The sequence below is a fragment of the Malaclemys terrapin genome, chromosome 13 (genome assembly GCF_027887155.1).
Source record: "Malaclemys terrapin pileata isolate rMalTer1 chromosome 13, rMalTer1.hap1, whole genome shotgun sequence".
Lineage (NCBI taxonomy): Eukaryota > Metazoa > Chordata > Testudines > Emydidae > Malaclemys > Malaclemys terrapin.
Genome location: NC_071517.1, coordinates 8,984,101 through 9,003,197, shown reverse-complemented (window position 1 = coordinate 9,003,197; position 19,097 = coordinate 8,984,101). Strand labels below are relative to the sequence as shown.

General features: G+C 45.0%; 2 protein-coding genes across 5 annotated transcripts in view; both read left to right on the top strand.

The window, feature by feature from the left end:
- Positions 1-2,860: 2,860 nt before the first annotated feature.
- Positions 2,861-14,129, top strand: RNF135 (ring finger protein 135). The gene is made up of 6 exons (XM_054047489.1): positions 2,861-3,306; positions 6,124-6,213; positions 6,815-7,045; positions 9,315-9,477; positions 11,113-11,211; positions 11,956-14,129. The coding sequence occupies exons 1-6, from the start codon at positions 2,893-2,895 to the stop codon at positions 12,489-12,491; spliced, it is 1,533 nt and encodes a 510-aa protein (XP_053903464.1). The 5' UTR covers positions 2,861-2,892; the 3' UTR covers positions 12,492-14,129.
- Positions 14,130-15,162: 1,033 nt separating this feature from the next.
- Positions 15,163-19,097, top strand: part of RHOT1 (ras homolog family member T1) — a 45,360-nt gene continuing 41,425 nt past the window's right edge. For 2 of the 4 annotated variants that reach the window (XM_054047334.1, XM_054047333.1), the window contains exon 1: positions 15,166-15,340. In XM_054047334.1, the coding sequence (XP_053903309.1) occupies positions 15,304-15,340 (37 nt within the window). In that variant the 5' untranslated portion in view covers positions 15,166-15,303. Of the gene's footprint in view, positions 15,341-19,097 lie in introns of all 4 variants that reach the window. The other 2 variants (XM_054047330.1, XM_054047332.1) reach the window with 2 other exon arrangements.

Genomic DNA, 19,097 nt, shown 5'->3' with positions numbered 1-19,097 from the left:
CCCAGGATCTCAACTCTGACCCCATATTACAGATGGGGACTCAGACAGACAGGGAGAGTAAGGCCAAGTTTTGTCAAAAGCAAGGACAGATCTTGGGCATCTAGTCTGAGACACTTTGGGCTTGATATCCAGAAGCATAGGGCCCTCAAAACCACACAAATACAGTTTGGGCTATGGGCCGACATTCTCTTGACAATTAGATCTAAGTTGGGCACACCAAATCAGAGGCCACTTTTGACTTGCCTTTAGGCCCATGGTGAATCAGTGCCAGAACTGGGGACAGGACTCAGGGGCCATGACTCCAAGGCCCTGATTCACCATTACCCTGCACCTGAGGCAGTTACTTCCACCACTGCAAAGGGAATGCAGACACCCTAGCGTAATGTCGTCGTGTTTTATCCCCACTCTGCGCCGGTGTCAATGAATATTGGGCAACAGTGAATTGGGCCTCTTGTCCTCTGCTCTAACCACGGAGAAATATTCTCTCCTCTCACTGAAAGTTCAGAGGGCTGGTCCAGTCAAGTAGCCAGCCATTTGCATGTTTTTCTTTGTATCTGGACTGGTTTAGTCTGCAGATCAGGCTGGAAATCTTGCAAGCAAAATGTATGGTGAGGCTGCCTGCACTTACGGATATGTTCCAGTCTGCCTGAAACACCCAGAGTAGCTCGCTCTTCCTGCTGAAACAAGGAAGTGCCTGTAGGCCAGGGGGTGGGTGAAATGTTTCAACTGAACTCTTCTGAATCTCTGAGAAAAAGGTCTGGGTTGGATCCTCCTTTTATTTATCCGAACGAGTTCATCGTCATCCAGCCCTGAGCAATCTGTTTCTCAAGCTCTACTTGTCCCTGGACCCATCAATAATCACGCCAGTGGAGCTGCCTCTGCCTCTCCAGGAGACTCGATGAATCAGGCTGGTTTCCGTTCACCCTCTTATTCAAAAATCTTTTAACAGGCTAATCCTGTGTCCGGTGAAATCAATAGCACAGCTCCCGGTTGACTCGAATGGTGTTTCAGGCCCTAGCTCGGTTTTGAGCCACACGATTTTATGTCCCTGGATTTTTGCTCCGAGTTTATCCAAATTAAACACTGTGAAGCCAAACCATAAAACAACGATTCATTGATTTAAGGCCAGAAGGAACCACTACATCATCTAGTCTGACCCCCTGAATAACCCAGGCTGTAGAATTTCACCCAGGAAAGTCTCATTCGCTACCAACTATGCAGACCCACGAGAATTATGGTCCACGCTGCAGCTGATGGTTGCTGGGGGCCAAAGATCTGCTGTGTCACCAGCTGTCATATGAGTGTTGTCATAAAACCAGGCAATTCGCTCTCAGAAAACGAGTGAAGGCATTTTGAGCTTCAATAAACATTTTGTTGGGCCTCAAAAAGTTTTGCATGGCTGGTTTAATTTCTCTGTTCAAAATAAAGTTAAGTCTGAACCAAATCCCCCGACCAGAGCTCCCCGGAACTTTGGGGCAGTTTGGGTCACGTACTGAACTTAGGCTATGTCTACACTGCAATTGGAGGTGTGATTGCAGCATGTGTAGTTATCCCTGGGCTAGCTTTAATCTAGCTAGCACAGCTAAAAATAGCAATGGAGACACAGCAGCATCGGCTTCAGTCTGGGCTAGCAATGTGAGTACACACCTAGGGGACTGGGTGGTCTTGTATAGATTAAAGCTAGTGTGGGTATGCCACCCAACCTGCAATCACCCCTTCTGTGTAGACATAACCTGTGTGGCTCAGACCCCTCTCTAACTTAAATCATAGTTTGGGGCTTCATTGTGAAAAGGACATGCTTACTGAGACATGCTTGTCCTATATGCTTTCTCTGGACAAGATTCTGATACTTGTGTGGAGTGGCACCATACTCCACAAGTCATCCCATTGGTCAACCTCCTAGAGCTACTTCAGGACTGTTCAGCAGCCCAGAATAGTGCCAATTGCTAAGGTCATGACTCCATCCCTGGCCCAGCGCAGCCTCTGTGGTCCGCTGGGATCACTTGTGGAGTAGGCCCCATCAGTGTGAGCAAGGGGATCAGAACCTGGCCCCATTTATTTGTATGTCTAGAGCTTTATCTCTTGATTCCCATCCATCCGTTTGTTTTATTTTTGTCTATTGCTTTTTATTTACTTTATCCTGCTTGTCTTTTTCAGTACATTGTAAATACTGAACTGCTCTTTTCAACCTGTCTTTAACAAGAAGAATGGAGGATTCCCTGTAGTGCTGGTTAAGGGTTTGCTGCTGCCTTCCACAGAAGTTGCAGATGTTCAGATGCTTTCAGAATCAGGCTGATTGTGTGTGAAATGAAATGGCCACAAGAGAGCGGCAGAGGACAAGGAATGGGAGAACGGCTGATCAGGCTGAAAATGTATACGATACCTTTAAGGAGACATTTTTCTGAACAGTTCTATTTTGGTTCACTTGCCCTTGAAGAGGCTTCTTGTATAATGAGACTCTTAAGCGTGTAATGATTAATTTCAGCCAGATCTCTGGTTGCTAACACTGAGTCCTGGGCAGCCAGGCTTTGTGTGTTCAATGCATGACATTGAGCCAAACATCCAAAACGAACTCGGAAGGAGGGAGGCATCTCATGGAAAAGCGTATTTTCAGCCAAAACCAGATCCCAGATCTGTACTGCCCCAAACTTGGAGAGGTTTGAGATCCTGATCTGCCTTTGTGATTGGAGCCCATCTCTACGGACAAATCCTTATAAATATTATTATAGATCTAATGATTTAGATTATACAAGTATCAGGGGATAGCCGTGTTAGTCTGTATCTACAAAAACAACAAGGAGTCTGGTGGCACCTTGAAGACTAACAGATTATACAAGGGCAAATGTTTGGCAAGGCAGAATTTCGACCTGGGGTTGGACTCCTATGTAACAGATGAGTGGAAAGAGAATAAAGGGCTCCTCCTCCTCTGAGCTCACTGGTGGACAATTTTTCATAAGCATAAAAGAAACTGAAAGTTCACGTCTTTTCTCTCTCCTGGGGGCCATGGCAGCTGCTGCTAATCCTGTCAAAAATCTCCAGGACGAAGCGACTTGTTCTCTTTGCCTGGAGTATTTTAAAGACCCAATAATAATCACAAAATGTGCCCACAGCTTCTGCCGAGCCTGTATCACCCAGCACTGCAAAGATCCCGGAACCGAGGTCCGTTGTCCTCATTGTAGGAAGAGCTTTCAGCAGGAAAACTTAATCTCAAACAGGCAGCTGGCCAACATGGTGGAAATGGTCCAGTGCCTGAACAGAGCTGCCGACAAACAGGGAGAGGAGAGCAAGGCAGAGAAATACCGGGAAGTAAGTATTGAAACTCTTTTGTGAAGATGATCAAGAAGCCAGTGAATCCTGGGCTCGGAATTCTCCAGCTGGGCTTCCCCCAGACAGGAGAGCATGGGAGAACAGGGTATTTATTGTGTGCTGCATATTTAAATAAATAATAATAATTAATGAATAATACCTAGCACTTGTAAGAGCTATAGGGCCTGACGTCAGTTGGGAGATGAGGGTGCTCAGTAAGTACCTTGCAGGACTGGGCCATAATTCAGGATATATTCCCCTGGGGTTGTGAGAAGAGAGTTGGACTGTGTCTTTGCCAACAGGTTAACATTGCTCTCACAACATTCATTTTGCATTTTCTGACTGCTTTGTGTTCGGTTTCCGGCATCACCATGACAATAACGTTAGTGGGCAGATGTAAGGGAAACAGGAAGGCAGATTACTTTTCCTAAAGCAGCATTTATTTCTGGTAATGACTAATGGCCGGAGGGCCTGATCCAAAGCCCATTGAAGTCAATGGAAAGACAACGGGGCTGCCCAGGTGTAATTGAGGTGCAAAGGTATAACCGCCTTAATAATAATACTTGACTGCCTGGCATCTAGATATCCCAGTGATGGGCACACCAGGGCAGAAAGCCAAAGCCCCGCTGCCTTAAACCCCACCACGCAGAGCTGAAGCCTGAGTAGCTTAGTTCTGGGGGACCCCCTGTGGTGTGGGGCCCCAGGGCAATTGCCCTGCTCGCTACCCCCTAATGCCGGCCCTGGGTTTTATGTGCAGAAAAACAGTTGTGGGACAGGTGGGCTATGGAGTTTTTATAGCATGTTCGGGGGCCTCAAAGACAAAGGTTGGGAACCCCTCCTGTAGATAATCAAAACCACTCCACGTATTCAATGGGCGGAAGGAGTTAATGTTGCCGCAACATCTGCATTTCCTGCCCTTTTTGTCTTTCAGTTTTCAGCCTTAAAGTTATTTTAATGTAATTTATTTATTTGCACTTTATTTCTTTTAAAAACTAAATAATTACTGATCTGTGTCACAGTTGCCCCTAGAGGCTTGAGCAAGGATCAGAGACCCCTGCACTAGGCTGTGTATAGACACCCACAGTGCCCCTCCCCAAACAGCAAACAGTCCAACTAAAATAGCAAAGACAAGAAAAATACCTTAATCCCTCCAGGACCAGTATACTGATTAAAAACTCGGTGTAGTGCAAGTAGCTTTGTCCAGCATGATTAATACTGGGTATATTGTATTTTTGGGTCGACTTTTGTTGTAATCCTCCCTGCAGTTGCTCTTTCATTTCTTAATTTAAAAAAATATTATTTACTTTGTGGGACCAAATAACGGCAGGTGAAATTTAGGGGCTCTAGACACTAAGTAACTAATTTGTGTCTGCAGTGCCTTCATGGTGTGAATTGCACCCACATTACAATTCTGCAGCTCTGACAAGAGAGGCTCAGTTAGGCTGGGCTAACTAATTCCACCGTCTCTCCCTGGCTCTCCCAGCCCTCTCCTCTAGAGCCTGGAGAGAAGCAGGGATCGTCAGGGGCCCTATGGCTGTGGTTCTCCACCTTTCCAGACTACTGTCCCCCTTTCAGGAGTCTGATTGGTCTTGTGTACCCCAAGTTTCACCTCACTTTAAAACGACTTGCTTACAAAATCAGACATAAAAGTACAACCGTGTCACAGCGCACTATTACTGACAAGTGGCTTCCTTTCTCATTTTTTACCATATCATTATAAAATAAATCAATTGGAGTATAAATATTGTCCTTACATTTCAGTGTATACAGAGCAGTATAAACAAGTCATTGTCTGTATGAAATTGTAGTTTGTACTGATTTTGCTAGTGCTTTTTATGTAGCCTGTTGTAAAACTAGGCAAATATTTAAATGAGGTGATGGACCCCCCGGAAGATCTCTGCGTACCACCAGGGGCATGGGACCCGCCACAGGTGGGGGCCTGAGGAGAAAAGGAGCAGCTACCCAGCAGTACTCTGAGTTCTGCTGGAGAGGGTTGGTTAGAAAGACTATACTGCTGGGCCGTCTACTCTTGCTGTGTCATGTAGTACCTTGTGTCAAAGGCTGCAGAGAGGTCCTGCCATATGAGCATGGAGATCTTATCTGACTTCACTGGGACTGCTCACAGGCTCAGATTTAAGTACATGTTTTTCTGGATAGGGGACAGAGTGTTCAGTGCCTTGCTGGACTGAGCCCTAGATTAGTATTGTTAATGTCTGATGGTTAGTTGGTGGCCGGCATGGAATTTACTGGTTTCAGTTACTTTCCCAGTAGACAAATGACCACATTACAAAACCATTCCCACAACTGGAACCTTGTTGGCTGGCTCGTCAAAGAAGCTCGGTATGGATGGATGTTTGGGGTGTATTTACAGCAACGGAAATCCGGTGTCTCGTTCACACAGGTGCAGCTCCATGAGGATAAGAGCAGTGAAAGATACAGTTTTTATTAGCTATTATGAATATTTATTATTTGCATTGTGGTAGCATCTAGGAAGCCCGCATCAGAGATCGGGGCCCCATTGCATTAGGCACCCTACACACAATACAATGAAAAGACAGTCCCTACAATCTCTGGCCCTGATCCAACAAGGCAGTTCAACTCATCACAAATTTAAAGTATGTGAGTAGTTCCATCAACTTCAATGGGATTAGCGTCATGCTTAAAGTTAATCACATGCCGCTTAAATAGTTTGCTGGACCTGGGGCTAAGTAAGGTAGTGTTAACAAGGCACAGGTATTTTTCCCATCATGGCCTCTAATCCTATCACATTTTCTACCAGGGTTCTATAAATAAACATTCACATGCTTCACTTTAAAGGCGACATTAGAAATAAGTGAGGTCTCCAAGCAAATTGAAATGGTCCAAGATGCCATCAGCAGCAGCAAGCAGGCCAACACTGAAATGAATGTACGTATACACATGATCAACCCTTCTTAATTTATGCGTTTCCCCATCACTGAGAAATGCATGACCACCTTTATTTAGGACCACATGGAGCAAGGGGTCTGCCCAGCATCATCCACCTGTGAGTCCCCCTTTTACTCCCGCACCCCTGGTGGTTTTCTCTGAGGAGTGCTCGATAGGGCATCAACTGTTATAACTGTGCTCTGGAGCTGGTCAGAGTGGTCGCGCCAAACCTATGGACACCATTTGCCTCTTTTGCCTCCCTTGGAGGAGTTGCATGTGATACATCTGTGCCTCTTGCAGCCCTGAGCGTGAGGGACTGAGCTAGAATCTCAGTCTCTGTGTTCGGACAATGGCTGAGGACGGCTGTCCTTGCAGTAGCCCAACCCTGTATTCCTAGCGCAACCCAAAACCCCCATTGCAGCCAATGCAGGATGGTGCCAAGTACATGTATTTATTAAGAGCACTGTCTTCCTCTGAATAAAAATAATCGTGCTGAAATGAAGTGGTCACTTGCCAGAGCGGGTTAGATCAGGCTTTAGATGCCGATGTTCCTCACCTCCTTGTTGCTAACAGAACTCACTCCCCATCTGCTGCCTTTCAGGAATACGTGTCTCAGATCAAAGGCTTGATTACTGAAGACTTCTGTGCCATGAAACAGTACCTTGAAATACAAGAGAGAGCCACACTGATGGTCATTGAGCAAGAGCAACAAGTGGCTCACCAGAAAATAGAAGAAATGATCAGCCAGCTCGCCGCGAAAGTGAACACGCTCACAGAAATCAAAACCCAGCTGGAAAACGGGCTGCAAAATAACGCGACGGAGCAGCTGAGTGTAAGTAGAAATCTATGGGCCAATGAGTGTGTACTGAGCAGGTGCAACTTTCACTATCTGCACTAGTACTCTTCTCCCGATTTCCCAATGCTGCACTCTCACTGGTATAGAACAACCAGGGTAGCAACAGTGGGAGCGGTAGTGTAGATCAGATGCTGCCATTATAACCACAGTGCCATTTAGACCTGCTCTGAGCAGGGTTAGACAACACAGGAATTACAGCGCCGGCAGCTGGTCTACACTAGGGCTCCCACCGCTGCTGCTACTGGTGGAGTGGCACCTGGGAGAGCTTACAGGTGAGGAATTTGAAAAAAAAAATTAGTGTTGACACAGCTTCTGGGTGCAGATTCAGAACCAAAGGTGTGTGTTTTTGCAGAGGGAGGCAAGCTTGTTTGTATGGTGGCTTAATGCACAAGTCTTTCATTTCTTGGCCAGCAGAGTCACGGACAATAAGAAGGAGTTTTTTAAGTATATTAGGATCAAAAAGAATCCTAATGACAGTATTGGTCCATTACTAGATGGAAATTGTAGAATTATTAATAATAATGCAGAAAAGGCAGAAGTGTTCAATAAATATTTCTGTTCTGTATTTGGGAAAAAGAAAGATGATGAAATCATGTCATATGATAACCCTCTTTCCATTCCACTAGTATCTCAGGAGGATCTTAAACAACAACTGCTAAGTTAGATCATTTTAAATCAGCAGGTCTAGATAACTTGCATTGAAGAGTTCTAAAAGAACAGGCTGAGGAGCTCACAGTCTTGGAACACTGGGGGGAGCGGGTTCCAAAAAACTGGAAGAAAGCTAATGTGTCAATCTTTTATAGGGGTAAATAGGATGACCCGGGGAATTATAGGCCTGTTGGTGTGATGTTGATCTGGGGCAAGATGGAGAGGGCGATATGGGACTCAATTAATAAAGAATTAGTGGAGGGTAATTAATTAATGTAAATCAGCATGGGTTTATAGAAGACAGATCCTTTCAAACTAACTTGACATCTTTTTTTTTTTATGAGATTACAAGTTTGGTTGATACAAATAATAGTACTAATGTAATAGACTTAGACTTCTGTAAGGCATTTTACCTGGGCCCGCACAACATTTTCTTTACAAAACTAGAATGATATAAAATTAACATGGCACACATTAAATGGATTAAAAACTGTCTAACTGGTAGGTCTCAAAAATGCAATCATCACTGAAAGGGTGTGTTTCTAGTGGGGTTCTGCAGGGACCATTTCTTGGCCTTATGCTATTTAACGGGCTAATGTAATTCTTGGATGCATAAACAGGGGAATCTTGAGTAGGAGTAGAGAAGTTATATTACCTCTGTATTTGACACTGGTGCGACTGCTGCTGGAATACTGTGTCCAGTTCTGGTGTCCACAATTCAAGAAGGATGTTGAAAAATTGGAAAGGGTTCAGAGAAGAGCCACGAGGTTGATTAAAGTATTAGAACACAAGCCTTATAATGAAAGGTTCAAGCAGCTCAATCTATTCAGCTTAACAAAGAGAAGGTTAAGTGGTGACTTGATTACAGTTTATAAATACCTACGTGGGGAACAGATATTTGCTAATGGGCTCTTCAGTCTAGCAGAGAAAGGTCTAACAAGATCTAATGGCTGGAAGTTGAAGCTAGATAAATTCAGACTGGAAATAAGGATGATTAACCATTGAAACAATACCAAGGGTTGCGGTGAATTCTCTATCACTGGCAATTTTTACATTTTTTAAAGTTTGGAATATTTTTCTAAAAGATATGCTCTACTCGTTTTTTTCAGGGAAGTTCTATGGCATGTGTTATACAGGAGGGCTTACTAGATGATCACAGTGGTCTCATCTGGCCTTGGACTCTATTAATCTAAGACTGATTAGTTTTTAAAAACTCTAATTTCTCCCCCCAGATCTCTAGAATCTGAGAAGAAAGTCTAGAGAGAAAGAAATCATATCTGTGGGGGTTGGGTGGTTGTTTATTTAAACAAACTATGACTACAGAGACAAGTCCCTGTATGAGTTCTGTTGGGAAAAATATGTTATTTTCATTTTTGATCAAGAACATATCTTTCAATATTTTCAGCAGGGTTTCAGGTTCTTCTTCTCTGATCACAATATTATAAAGAAAACTCTCTCCGTAAGGTATAAGATTTCTGGAGAGCTTACTGGTGCTTTCCTCTCCTGGATTTATGAAGTCACCAGAAATTCTTAATGGAATTATTGCCATTTGTTTAGCTCGAGCTACCCTTGCATTCATCTTTTCTGTCATTGTTAGGATACATCATCCAAAAGAGAAATGTACATAGGCTCTCCGATAACAATTAATAAAATTATGCTTGATGCTACGAAGATTAGTGTTGTCACAAGTGCTGTAGAAGAGCTCAAGAAACAATTGGAAATGTTAATATTGAAGAAATATCCTGCCCAGCTGCCACAAGGTAAATTTACTTTATTTGTGTTTTCTTTTGTTGTGAAACCTCTTGGCTTGTTACAGGACTTGATCCTGCAAGGTGCTGCTGAGCAACTCCTGGAGACTGCGCACTGTCACCTCCCTTTGAAGTCAACACCTTGTTTGCAGGGTTGTACTTATATTACTTAGAGGGATACTGCTAGGAAGTTTAGGCTCAAAATGTAAGATTTGTTTTTAAAAAGTATTGCTGAGTATAATAGAAATAGAGAGGTGTTTGTAGCATTTTTTAAAACTCTGGGTTTTTTTTGAGGGGGAGGGAGTGTTCCAAATTCCCTTGCAGTTTTGAAGACCAAAATAATAATGTGCTATTCCATGGACCATGGGAACCAAAAAGTGAAACAGACTAGAAGCAATTTAGAAACAGATCGGTTATGTTTCATTCTCTGTTTACTCTTTAGATATCAATATAAACAATTTTCCTAAAAGAAATGCTGACCAGAAGTAGAGTCTTTACTGAGAATGGGCCAAAGTCCCAAGTTCTTGCTCACAGAGAGTTGTGCTTTAGCAAGGACTTTGGGATTTGGCTCAATGTTTGCTCGTGTCTCGGGTACAGTTCTTATGCTTAAGAAGGGGGCCTGTCCACTCAGCAGATGATTAGGAGAACTTCAACCTAAGGACCACAGGCCTATAGTAGAAATTATTACTTATAAAGCACAATGTGCTAGTTGTTGTACAAACAGAAATAAAGACAAGGTCCCTGCCCTAAAAACTTTTCAAATTCAATAAGAAACTGAACAAGAGTCTCATTTCCCCATTAATGAGAAAACACCAGAATAATGTAACCAAGAGGGGGTTACCTGTGAGCAGACACTCCCTAGTGAATGTTTCCAATGAGTAGTCTTTCTATTTTTTCTTCTTCTCCTCTCAAGTATAGTCCTTATACTGTGGGGATTGGGGTACCAATTCTGCAAACATTTATTCACATGCTTAATTTTAAGCATGCATATAGGTGTTTGCAGGATTGGGACCCTATGCAGCAGGCAGCAATAGAAGTACAAAGTATTAACATAAAGGCAAAGTTGTTTCCAAAACACTTGTGCCAAAAAAACTTTCACCAGAACTGTGCAGACTAATGTTGAGAGTGACTCAGACACATAAAGAGAGTGCCAAATGGCAGTCTTGCAAATATGTGTTACCGTGTTACTGCAAATCATAGAGACAGTTCCATGAGTGGAAGTATTGAATGTTTTAGAAATACTCATGCAATTACACATGTGATGAGCACAGTATAAGAACCTCTATAGAACAGATAGTTAATTTGTGATTACTTGTACAATATCATGCCTAACTGGTCTGTTACACATCTAATTGGTCATATATAGGTACAGTGACTGCAGCTGCATGCAAAATGTTTTGGTAATTGTGGATGTAAAGTATATATACCAACTGCACAAATATCTTTGCATGAGTAATTGCATACACATTCATCTAGAAATTTATGTCAGAGAGCATTATAAAAATGCCAGCTATTATTTTTTTCCTATTTGACATGTACTGTAGCTATTAGCCATTGCGACTGTATTTTGGTTCATAGATCTGTTGTTTGCCTTTTATTCAAAGAAACCCCTAACAGAAAGATTTTTTTCCCCTCCACATTTATCAGAACCTGTAGGTTTACTTCAGGAGAGGAGTGTCTGTTCCACATCTGTGGTGTCTGCATCTGACAATCCAGAACCAGTTGTTTCTAGTCCGTTTTCTCAGTGTAAGTATGTAAATCAATGTAACCACTGGGTAGCAACATTAAAATGAAGGATTTTAGAATGTTCACTAACAGGACCAGATACTCAGCTGCTCTGATTTGGTGTAGCTTCATTGACATAAGAGGAGCAATGTGCATTTACACCAGCTAAGGATCTGGCTGTTTACTTTTCAATACATGATTTATTTTAAAGGAGGAAATTTTCACAACATAATACAAAGTACTGAAGCTGTAGCTTAACCACTATTCAAACTTATCCGTCTAAAAACCATATGGTAACTGATTCTGATGGGTGTGGTAAGTATTCCGTTTATATTGCTAATGGGATCATTGTGTTGTAAGACCATGATTGGGGACAGAGTCCAAGTGGTAGGTACCCTCAGCTTCTACTGTGAGCCAAATCTGGAGTCCTTAGTGAGTTTTTACTCAGTACTGGCAGCCAGTCAGTGGAGTTTGCTTGAGTAAGGACTGGGCCCTGGATTTGGCCCCGGGAGTTCAGTGGAAATTAATGGTTCTCAGCAATTTGCCAGATCAGGCAATTTATGAAGTTATTATTTTATTTTGTTAAGCGTCAGTGTCTGATCACTACTAGAAAGCTGGCATTTGGGTTACCCTAATGGGGTACACATCCAGGAGTATGCAGAGGGCACTTCAGCTTTCGGCTGTTTCTCACCTTTGTTGAAAATGTTTCATTGCCCAGTCTCCCTGGTGCCTTCAGGTTAGGAAATTTTTTGTTATCTACTTTAGGGACAGTGAACGTGACCTTTGATCTCCAAAGAATCCATCGTAACCTGGAGATCACATCTGAGAATAAGAAAGTGATTGTATCCCGTTTTCCACCTCCATATGAACCAACTCCCAAGAGATTCTGCATCAGCCAAGTGATGTGTTCCCAAAGTTTCTCTGAAGGACGCCATTACTGGGAAGTAAGTACCAAGGACAGCGGCGGATGGGCTGTTGGAGTTGCTGATGGAAATATTGGTAGAAATGATCAACTGGGGAGAACTGAACTATCCTGGTGTGTGGAATGGACTGGTAAGAATAAACAGTTGTCAGCATGGCACAGGAACCAGGAAACCCGATTAAGTGAAGACAGACCCCTGAAGGTTGGCGTTTTCCTTGATCTTGCAAACAAGCACCTGTCATTTTATTCTCTCACTGATAAAGAAACACTCTTGCATAGATTTGAAATCAATATCCGACATCCTGTTTACCCTGCTTTCTGGCTGTATGGTTTGGATGAAGAAGGATCCTTAACTATAAATCATATCAACAGGGACTAGTCTGCAATTCTTATGGAAACTGAAGATTTAAGCTGTGAATTGCAGGGTTGCAAGAATAGAGCTCTTATAGAGTTTTATGTTTTGGATGTGAGGCTTTTATATCATGATGCAGGGCTACCATCTCTAGCGTGGCGGGAAATTAACAGCTGATATGTTTTCTTCCTCTGCTTTTCTCTATTTTTCCCCTCCTTGTTACAAATCCTGCCTGATCCACCCTGTCTTTGTTAAAGCAGGGTCCGGGGGTATTACATTTAACTCAGTTACACTCCCTGTTTCCCGGCACCTTAACTTAGCTTAACTTTTTGCTCAAGCACAGGCCAGAATTGTGTCTTCTCAGAAAGCATTAGGCAGAGTCAAACCTCAGAGCTATTGTATGTAAAACCCTGAATGTAGCTGTTAATAACAGTTCCCAGTCAGCTTGAAAGAGAGAGCACCTACATTTTCATGGCACACAAACATTTAATACACTCAAAAACATTGTTAATAATATTTGGAATACTTAGGAATACTTTTTCTAAAGCTATTAAGTAATAAATCTCCTGTGTTTCCCATAGAGACCTCCCTGCTTTGTTGTTGTTACATATATCTAAATGCAAGGCTTTAACATACATTTACACTTCTGGGTACACACATTCCTCTGTGATCTTCTTTCAGAGATGATATCTCAGATGCGATAGTGTGTCTAGTGACTGCCACACCCTACTTCTGCATATTTTGGATCCCTTCTAGCTGAGTTGCCCTGTCCTGCAGGTGTGCAGAGATGTAGTATTCAAACAAAAGTCTGTCTTCTCCCCATTGCTTTCTCTCCCCTTTCTTTGGGCCCTGCAAAATTCAAATGCTGCAGTACAGAGTACATTGACATGTGCCTAAGTGTTTGCAAGATCAGGGCCCGGAGAGTAAAATTTTGCTCTCTGATTTTCATGGAGGATCTAGGCTCCAATAGTTGTGTATTTCCAACAGTGAAGATTTCTGCACGATTAGGGGAATCAGAACATTGGCATTTACGGCCTTGATCTCATAAACATTTACAAATATGCTTAACTTTAAGCACAAGTCTTCCCACTGACTGAAGTCATTAGGACAACACTTGTGCTTAAAGGTAAGCACATTCATAAGTTTTTGCAGGAATCTAGGAATGTAGGACTGTTGTGTGGATGTGAGAGATGATGCACGTGGGATGACTGACATGTAAGCAAGTTGGCCCTGGCACATAACCACACTGATATTTCTTTCCCCAAGTCAACTTGGAAAAGAGAGAAAGAGCAGCAACAAAGCAGGGAGCATACTGAACAGGATTTGGGCACTTTTAATTTCCCAAAAGCAGGCTGATTGCGGCAGCTCCGAGACTGTAATTTGTCATTGTTTGTAAAATAACCCTCCTGTATAATCTGAAAATGGGCACTTTACGTTGGTTCCGGCTTTTCATAGATACCTTCTGCATGTCTCATTTGCTGTCTTTCATAGATTCATAGATTCTAGGACTGGAAGGGACCTCGAGAGGTCATCGAGTCCAGTCCCCTGCCCTCATGGCAGGACCAAATACCGTCTAGACCATTCCTGATAGACATTTAGCTAACCTACACCTACTTTGTGCCATTGATGTGGATGATATTTTTATTAAAATATATGAAAATCTGACTGTGTCTTTCATTACTGAAATCCAAATCACAATCCCATTGAAACTAATGGCAAAATTCCAAATGACTTTGATGGAATCAAAATGTAGCCCTTGGGACCTAAACCTATTGCCTTTTCTCATCCAAAACTCTCATTGACTTCAGTAGTTTTACACCTGAGTAAGGAGTGCTGGCTTTGGCTGTTAGTTTCTAGGTTACACATACAAAATGAGGGACGGTTACACAATACAAGTCAGCGTGTTGTATTTCACGTGATCAACTGCCTAGTGAATGCCTGGTTGGTATTTAACGGGCACTTTTTATTCAAGTTTCTGATTATGGTAACTAAATTACCTTATTACCGGATACTTCTCTTTGTCTTTATAAAATAGAAACACCATGTGAGGACACCTTACTGCCTAGGCCTATGGTAAACATTGGGGCACAAACAGAGGTGGAAACAAAGTCCATGTAATATTTACGCCTGCAGGGTCCAGTTTGTGTGGTGTTAAATTGTGGTGCACAGGCGGCACCGTGGGGAGTATTGCCCTTCACACTCGTCTGAGAAGGACTCCTCTTGCATCCTGACGGTTTGAGATGCATAGACGGTCTCCCTGCCCCTATGCACCAAGGGACAGCAAGCAATGGCCCAGGTCCCCCATGTTTGAAATTCTCCTCCGCCAGCCCTCACTCAGTGTGGAGAGAGAGCGGAAAGAGCCGCCCAACATACCCAGATACACTCATGTTACAGACGTGTCTGCTACATGGACGGACATACAGAGACCCTCAACGTGGAGAGAGACACAGAGCACGGACAGACAGACCCCCATGCCACAGACAGCCCCAGCATGGACAGACTGTCTCTGCTGTGGGGGAGTCTGTCTGACCTGACACAGCATGGACAGACAGACAGACTCAGCACAGGCTCCACCACTGTCCCCCTCCCTGGCCCGGCCAGCAGAGCCCCGCGCCTAGTACAGGCCCCTCACCGCCAGGGGGCGCGCTCGTTCTCGCGCTCATGCTCTTTCCTCGCGCTAGCGTGTCCCCCTCGGCCTGCCGTAGCCGCTGCCGCTGGGGGGCCGGAGGACGGAGCCGGCTGAGGGGGCCGCAGCGTGCTGGAGGCAAGGGCAGGCCGCAGCCTCCCCCCGAACCCTGATGCGAGCGGGACCCGGAGCCTGGGCCCAGGGTGTGGGGAGATGAAGAAGGACGTGAGAATCCTGCTGGTGGGAGAACGTGAGTCGGGGAGGGGGCTGTGGGGGGAGGGAGATGGGAGTGGGGGTTAGAGGGCTGGGACGGGGGAGGGGAGGCGGGGTTAGAGGGGTGGGGTGGGGGGTAAGGGACGGGGGTGGGGAGGCGGGGGTTAGAGTGGGGGGTAAGGGACGGGGGTGGGGAGACGGGGGTTAGAGGGGTGGGGGGTCAGGGACGGGGGAGGGGAGACGGGGGTTAGAGGGGTGGGGGGCGTCAGGGACGGGGGAGGGGAGGCGGGGGTTAGAGGGGTGGGGGTTAGGGATGTGTGTAGTGGGAAGGGGAGGTGAGAGTTAGAGGGGTGGGGGGTCAGGGACGGGGGAGGGGAGGCGGGGGTTAGAGGGGTGGGGTGGAGGAAGGGGAGGCGGGGGTTAGAGGAGTGGGGTGGGGTGGGGGGTAAGGGACGGGGAAGGGGAGGCGGGGGTTAGAGGAGTGGGGTGGGGTGGGGGGTAAGGGACGGGGGAGGGGAGGCGGGGGTTAGAGGGGTGGGGTGGAGGAAGGGGAGGCGGGGGTTAGAGGAGTGGGGTGGGGTGGGGGGTAAGGGACGGGGGAGGGGAGGCGGGGGTTAGGGGGGGGGTCAGGGACGGGGGAGGGGAGGCGGGGGTTAGAGGGGTGGGGGGGGTAAGGGACGGGGGTGGGGAGACGGGGGTTAGAGGGGGGGGGTCAGGGACGGGGGAGGGGAGGCGGGGGTTAGAGGGGTAGGGTGGGGGGTAAGGGATGGGGGTGGGGAGACGGGGGTTAGAGGGGTGGGGGGCGTCAGGGACGGGGGAGGGGAGGCGGGGGTTAGAGGGGTGGGGGTTAGGGATGTGTGTAGGGGGAAGGGGAGGTGAGAGTTAGAGGGGTGGGGGGTCAGGGAGGGGAGGCGGGAGTTAGAGGGGTGGGGTGGGGGGTAAGGGACGGGGGTGGGGAGACGGGGGTTAGAGGGGTGGGGGGTCAGGGACGGGGGAGGGGAGGCGGGGGTTAGAGGGGTGGGGGGGGTCAGGGACGGGGGAGGGGAGGCGGGGGTTAGAGGGGTGGGGGGGAAGGACAGGGACGGGGGAGGGGAGGTGGGGGTTAGGGGTGTGTGTAGGGGGAAGGGGAGGCGGGGGTTAGAGGGGTGGGGGGGGGCGAGGGGTGTGGGGGGAGGCTCGTCGTTAGTTCGGTTTTGTATTTATGGGTGGAGAGGTGAGGGGGGGATTCCTCCCCTTCCTAGAGCTCCCCGCACCCCCTGGCTCAGAGGTGGGGTCATCTCAAGGCAGCCTTCTGAGGCTGGTGACCAGGAGCCTTGCTTTGTGTGTGTGTCCCCGAGACCATCCTTAGTGAGGTATAAAATCGCATCCTCCACCCCCCATGTGATGCAGACTGCCCCGCCCGCAGCTGGCAGATCTCTTCTCCCTACCATAGTGAAGGGAGAACAGGTAGCTGAGTTCTGTTGTGCAAGTTAAACAGCTTAATTAAAACCACACCAGGAATAAAATAGGTAGTGTAGGAGGCTGTGTGTATCCAATTAGTTTGCAATTACCGGACTCATAGCCTATCACAAAACTTTGCATGCATAGCTTGCGTACTTCTGAGCTGGCCATTCCAGAATTCTTGTCTCTTTCCTATATTTGGTGGTGGCCTGGCCCAGGATTGAAAGTATAGTAAGGTGTTTATTATATTCTGAATTTGGAAATTGCAAACACTCAGTTAAATACAGTTATCAGATGGGCACTGTGGTCTTGTGGTTAGAACAGGGGATTGGGAGTCCAGACTCCTGGTTTCTGCCATTGATTCATTGTGTGACCTTGGACAAATCCCTTGAACTTTCAGCCACACGTTTTAGAAAATGTGTGTCTAAAGTTAGGTCCCTGGGTCCATATTTAGACACCTAAATCAGGGGCCTACATTTCAAATGTGCTGAGCACACAGTATATCCCACTGAAATTAATTTGTAAAGCACTTTAGGGTCCTTAGAAGCAGAAGTACTATAAAAGTGACAAGTATTTAATATAATACATAATTATATTAAGAATATAGTTCTTGCTTGAAAGGTACTGCTAACATAATTTCCCTGGCAACTGTAGGCCTAGCATGGTTTGTAAAATTATTCTATAGTGCGGTAGGTCCTGTGTACATCGTATGGGGAAACTTTTAGGGCCTTTCTAGAGAACAGTGTTACAGCATGATTCTCTAGAAATATGTAAGTATGCTTTCAAATCTCAATGTAGATAAAGGCAATACATGGCCAGATTTTATTATAACAAGTTTATTTGGCTTTAAATATATTCTTTATTCACTTGAATATACAAGTGAATTTTTCCTATGTGACTTCTTTTCAGAACCTGTCCCTAACCTAGTTTCTTTGTTACTAGCTTCTGTAACACAACTGTGAGAGGTACCGCTGCCTGCCAAGCTGACTTGCTAATTCACAGACAGTACAGAGTTTAAAATTGGGCTAAGTCTAGGTGAAGCTCACTCTGTAAGGAAACAGGCAGCGAGTTTTAAATTACACAGTCTTTCATATATTGTCATTGCATGGAATTATCAAAATCTATATAGCTAGTGGATTAGGTAGAAAACATACAGGATAAAGTCATGTAAATTGTTAAAGATGTTCATTGTTGTACAATATTAGATTAAATGTTATATAACTTGTATAAGACATGTTTATAATGTGAGAAATGAGGACTCTTCAGAGATAAAAACATGGGTGGGAGAAAAACCGAATTCCAAGGTCACTAAATTGAAAATGTGCTTAGTGTATTTTTAGTAGAAAAACAACCAGAATATTTCAATGTCACAGATCTACAGTAATGAAAAGTTGAGTATTTTGGACTGGTTCTGCTACAGTGATTTAAGTACAGATGCAACACAAGGCTCAGTTCATATCTGATAAATGGGCACAGGTCGTGTTTTGTAGGTGATATGTGTTTCTGCATTTCAAAGACCAGTACTGAGCTGAAAGCACAGGGGTCGTTTGACTTCTATATTGGGGGGGCGGAGGCAGCTCCGGTCAGGCCAGTGGGGCTGTGTGTGTGGGGCAAATTGAACACCTGCCCGAGGCTTACAGTTGGGGGGGGGGGGGGCGGAGGGCAGTGCCTTCCCAGCCCCTCCCCCCAAACTAGGCCTATGGCTGAAAGTGTTTTGGATTGCTGGGGTACGGGTTTTTTTTAAGAGATGCCAAATTGATAGTATTGGGAACTGTATTGTATCGTTAATAACACATACATACAGCATGTTCAAACATCTCTACCAATATTCCTCAACTGTTTATTTTTTAGGGACTGTTTCTAATAGAGGTGAAAAGTTAGTTCAGTCTACATGCTCATTTGAATATTGGCTTGTCAGCTGAAACTGCCAGTTATGTTGATGATAGTGAGTTTTTTTTTGTTTGTGATGTGGACATATCCGTTGGACTGGAACCACAATTCATTTCACCTAGGCCAAAAAAGAGCCAGCAGATGGTAATACCAGTCTGAATCAGATTCAGATTGTGACATAAGGTGGGAAAACCTTTGCATCCTATTGTATCCCCACATTCATTCAGTCCCCATTGCCGTGGTTTGCATTTTGAGGCTTTTTTTGTAAACCGAATACTGGGATCCAAAAGAGCCAAGCTGTCATGAATCTTTAATAGCCATTAATTTGCAGAGAAGCTCCAGAATGCTATTTTTAAACTTGGTGATGTGAAAGGTTTACCTGTCATGCTCAGAAAAGAGAGAATCCAGGTTAAACATTTCACAATACCACAACACTTTATATAGTAAATCTAACCGACAGATAA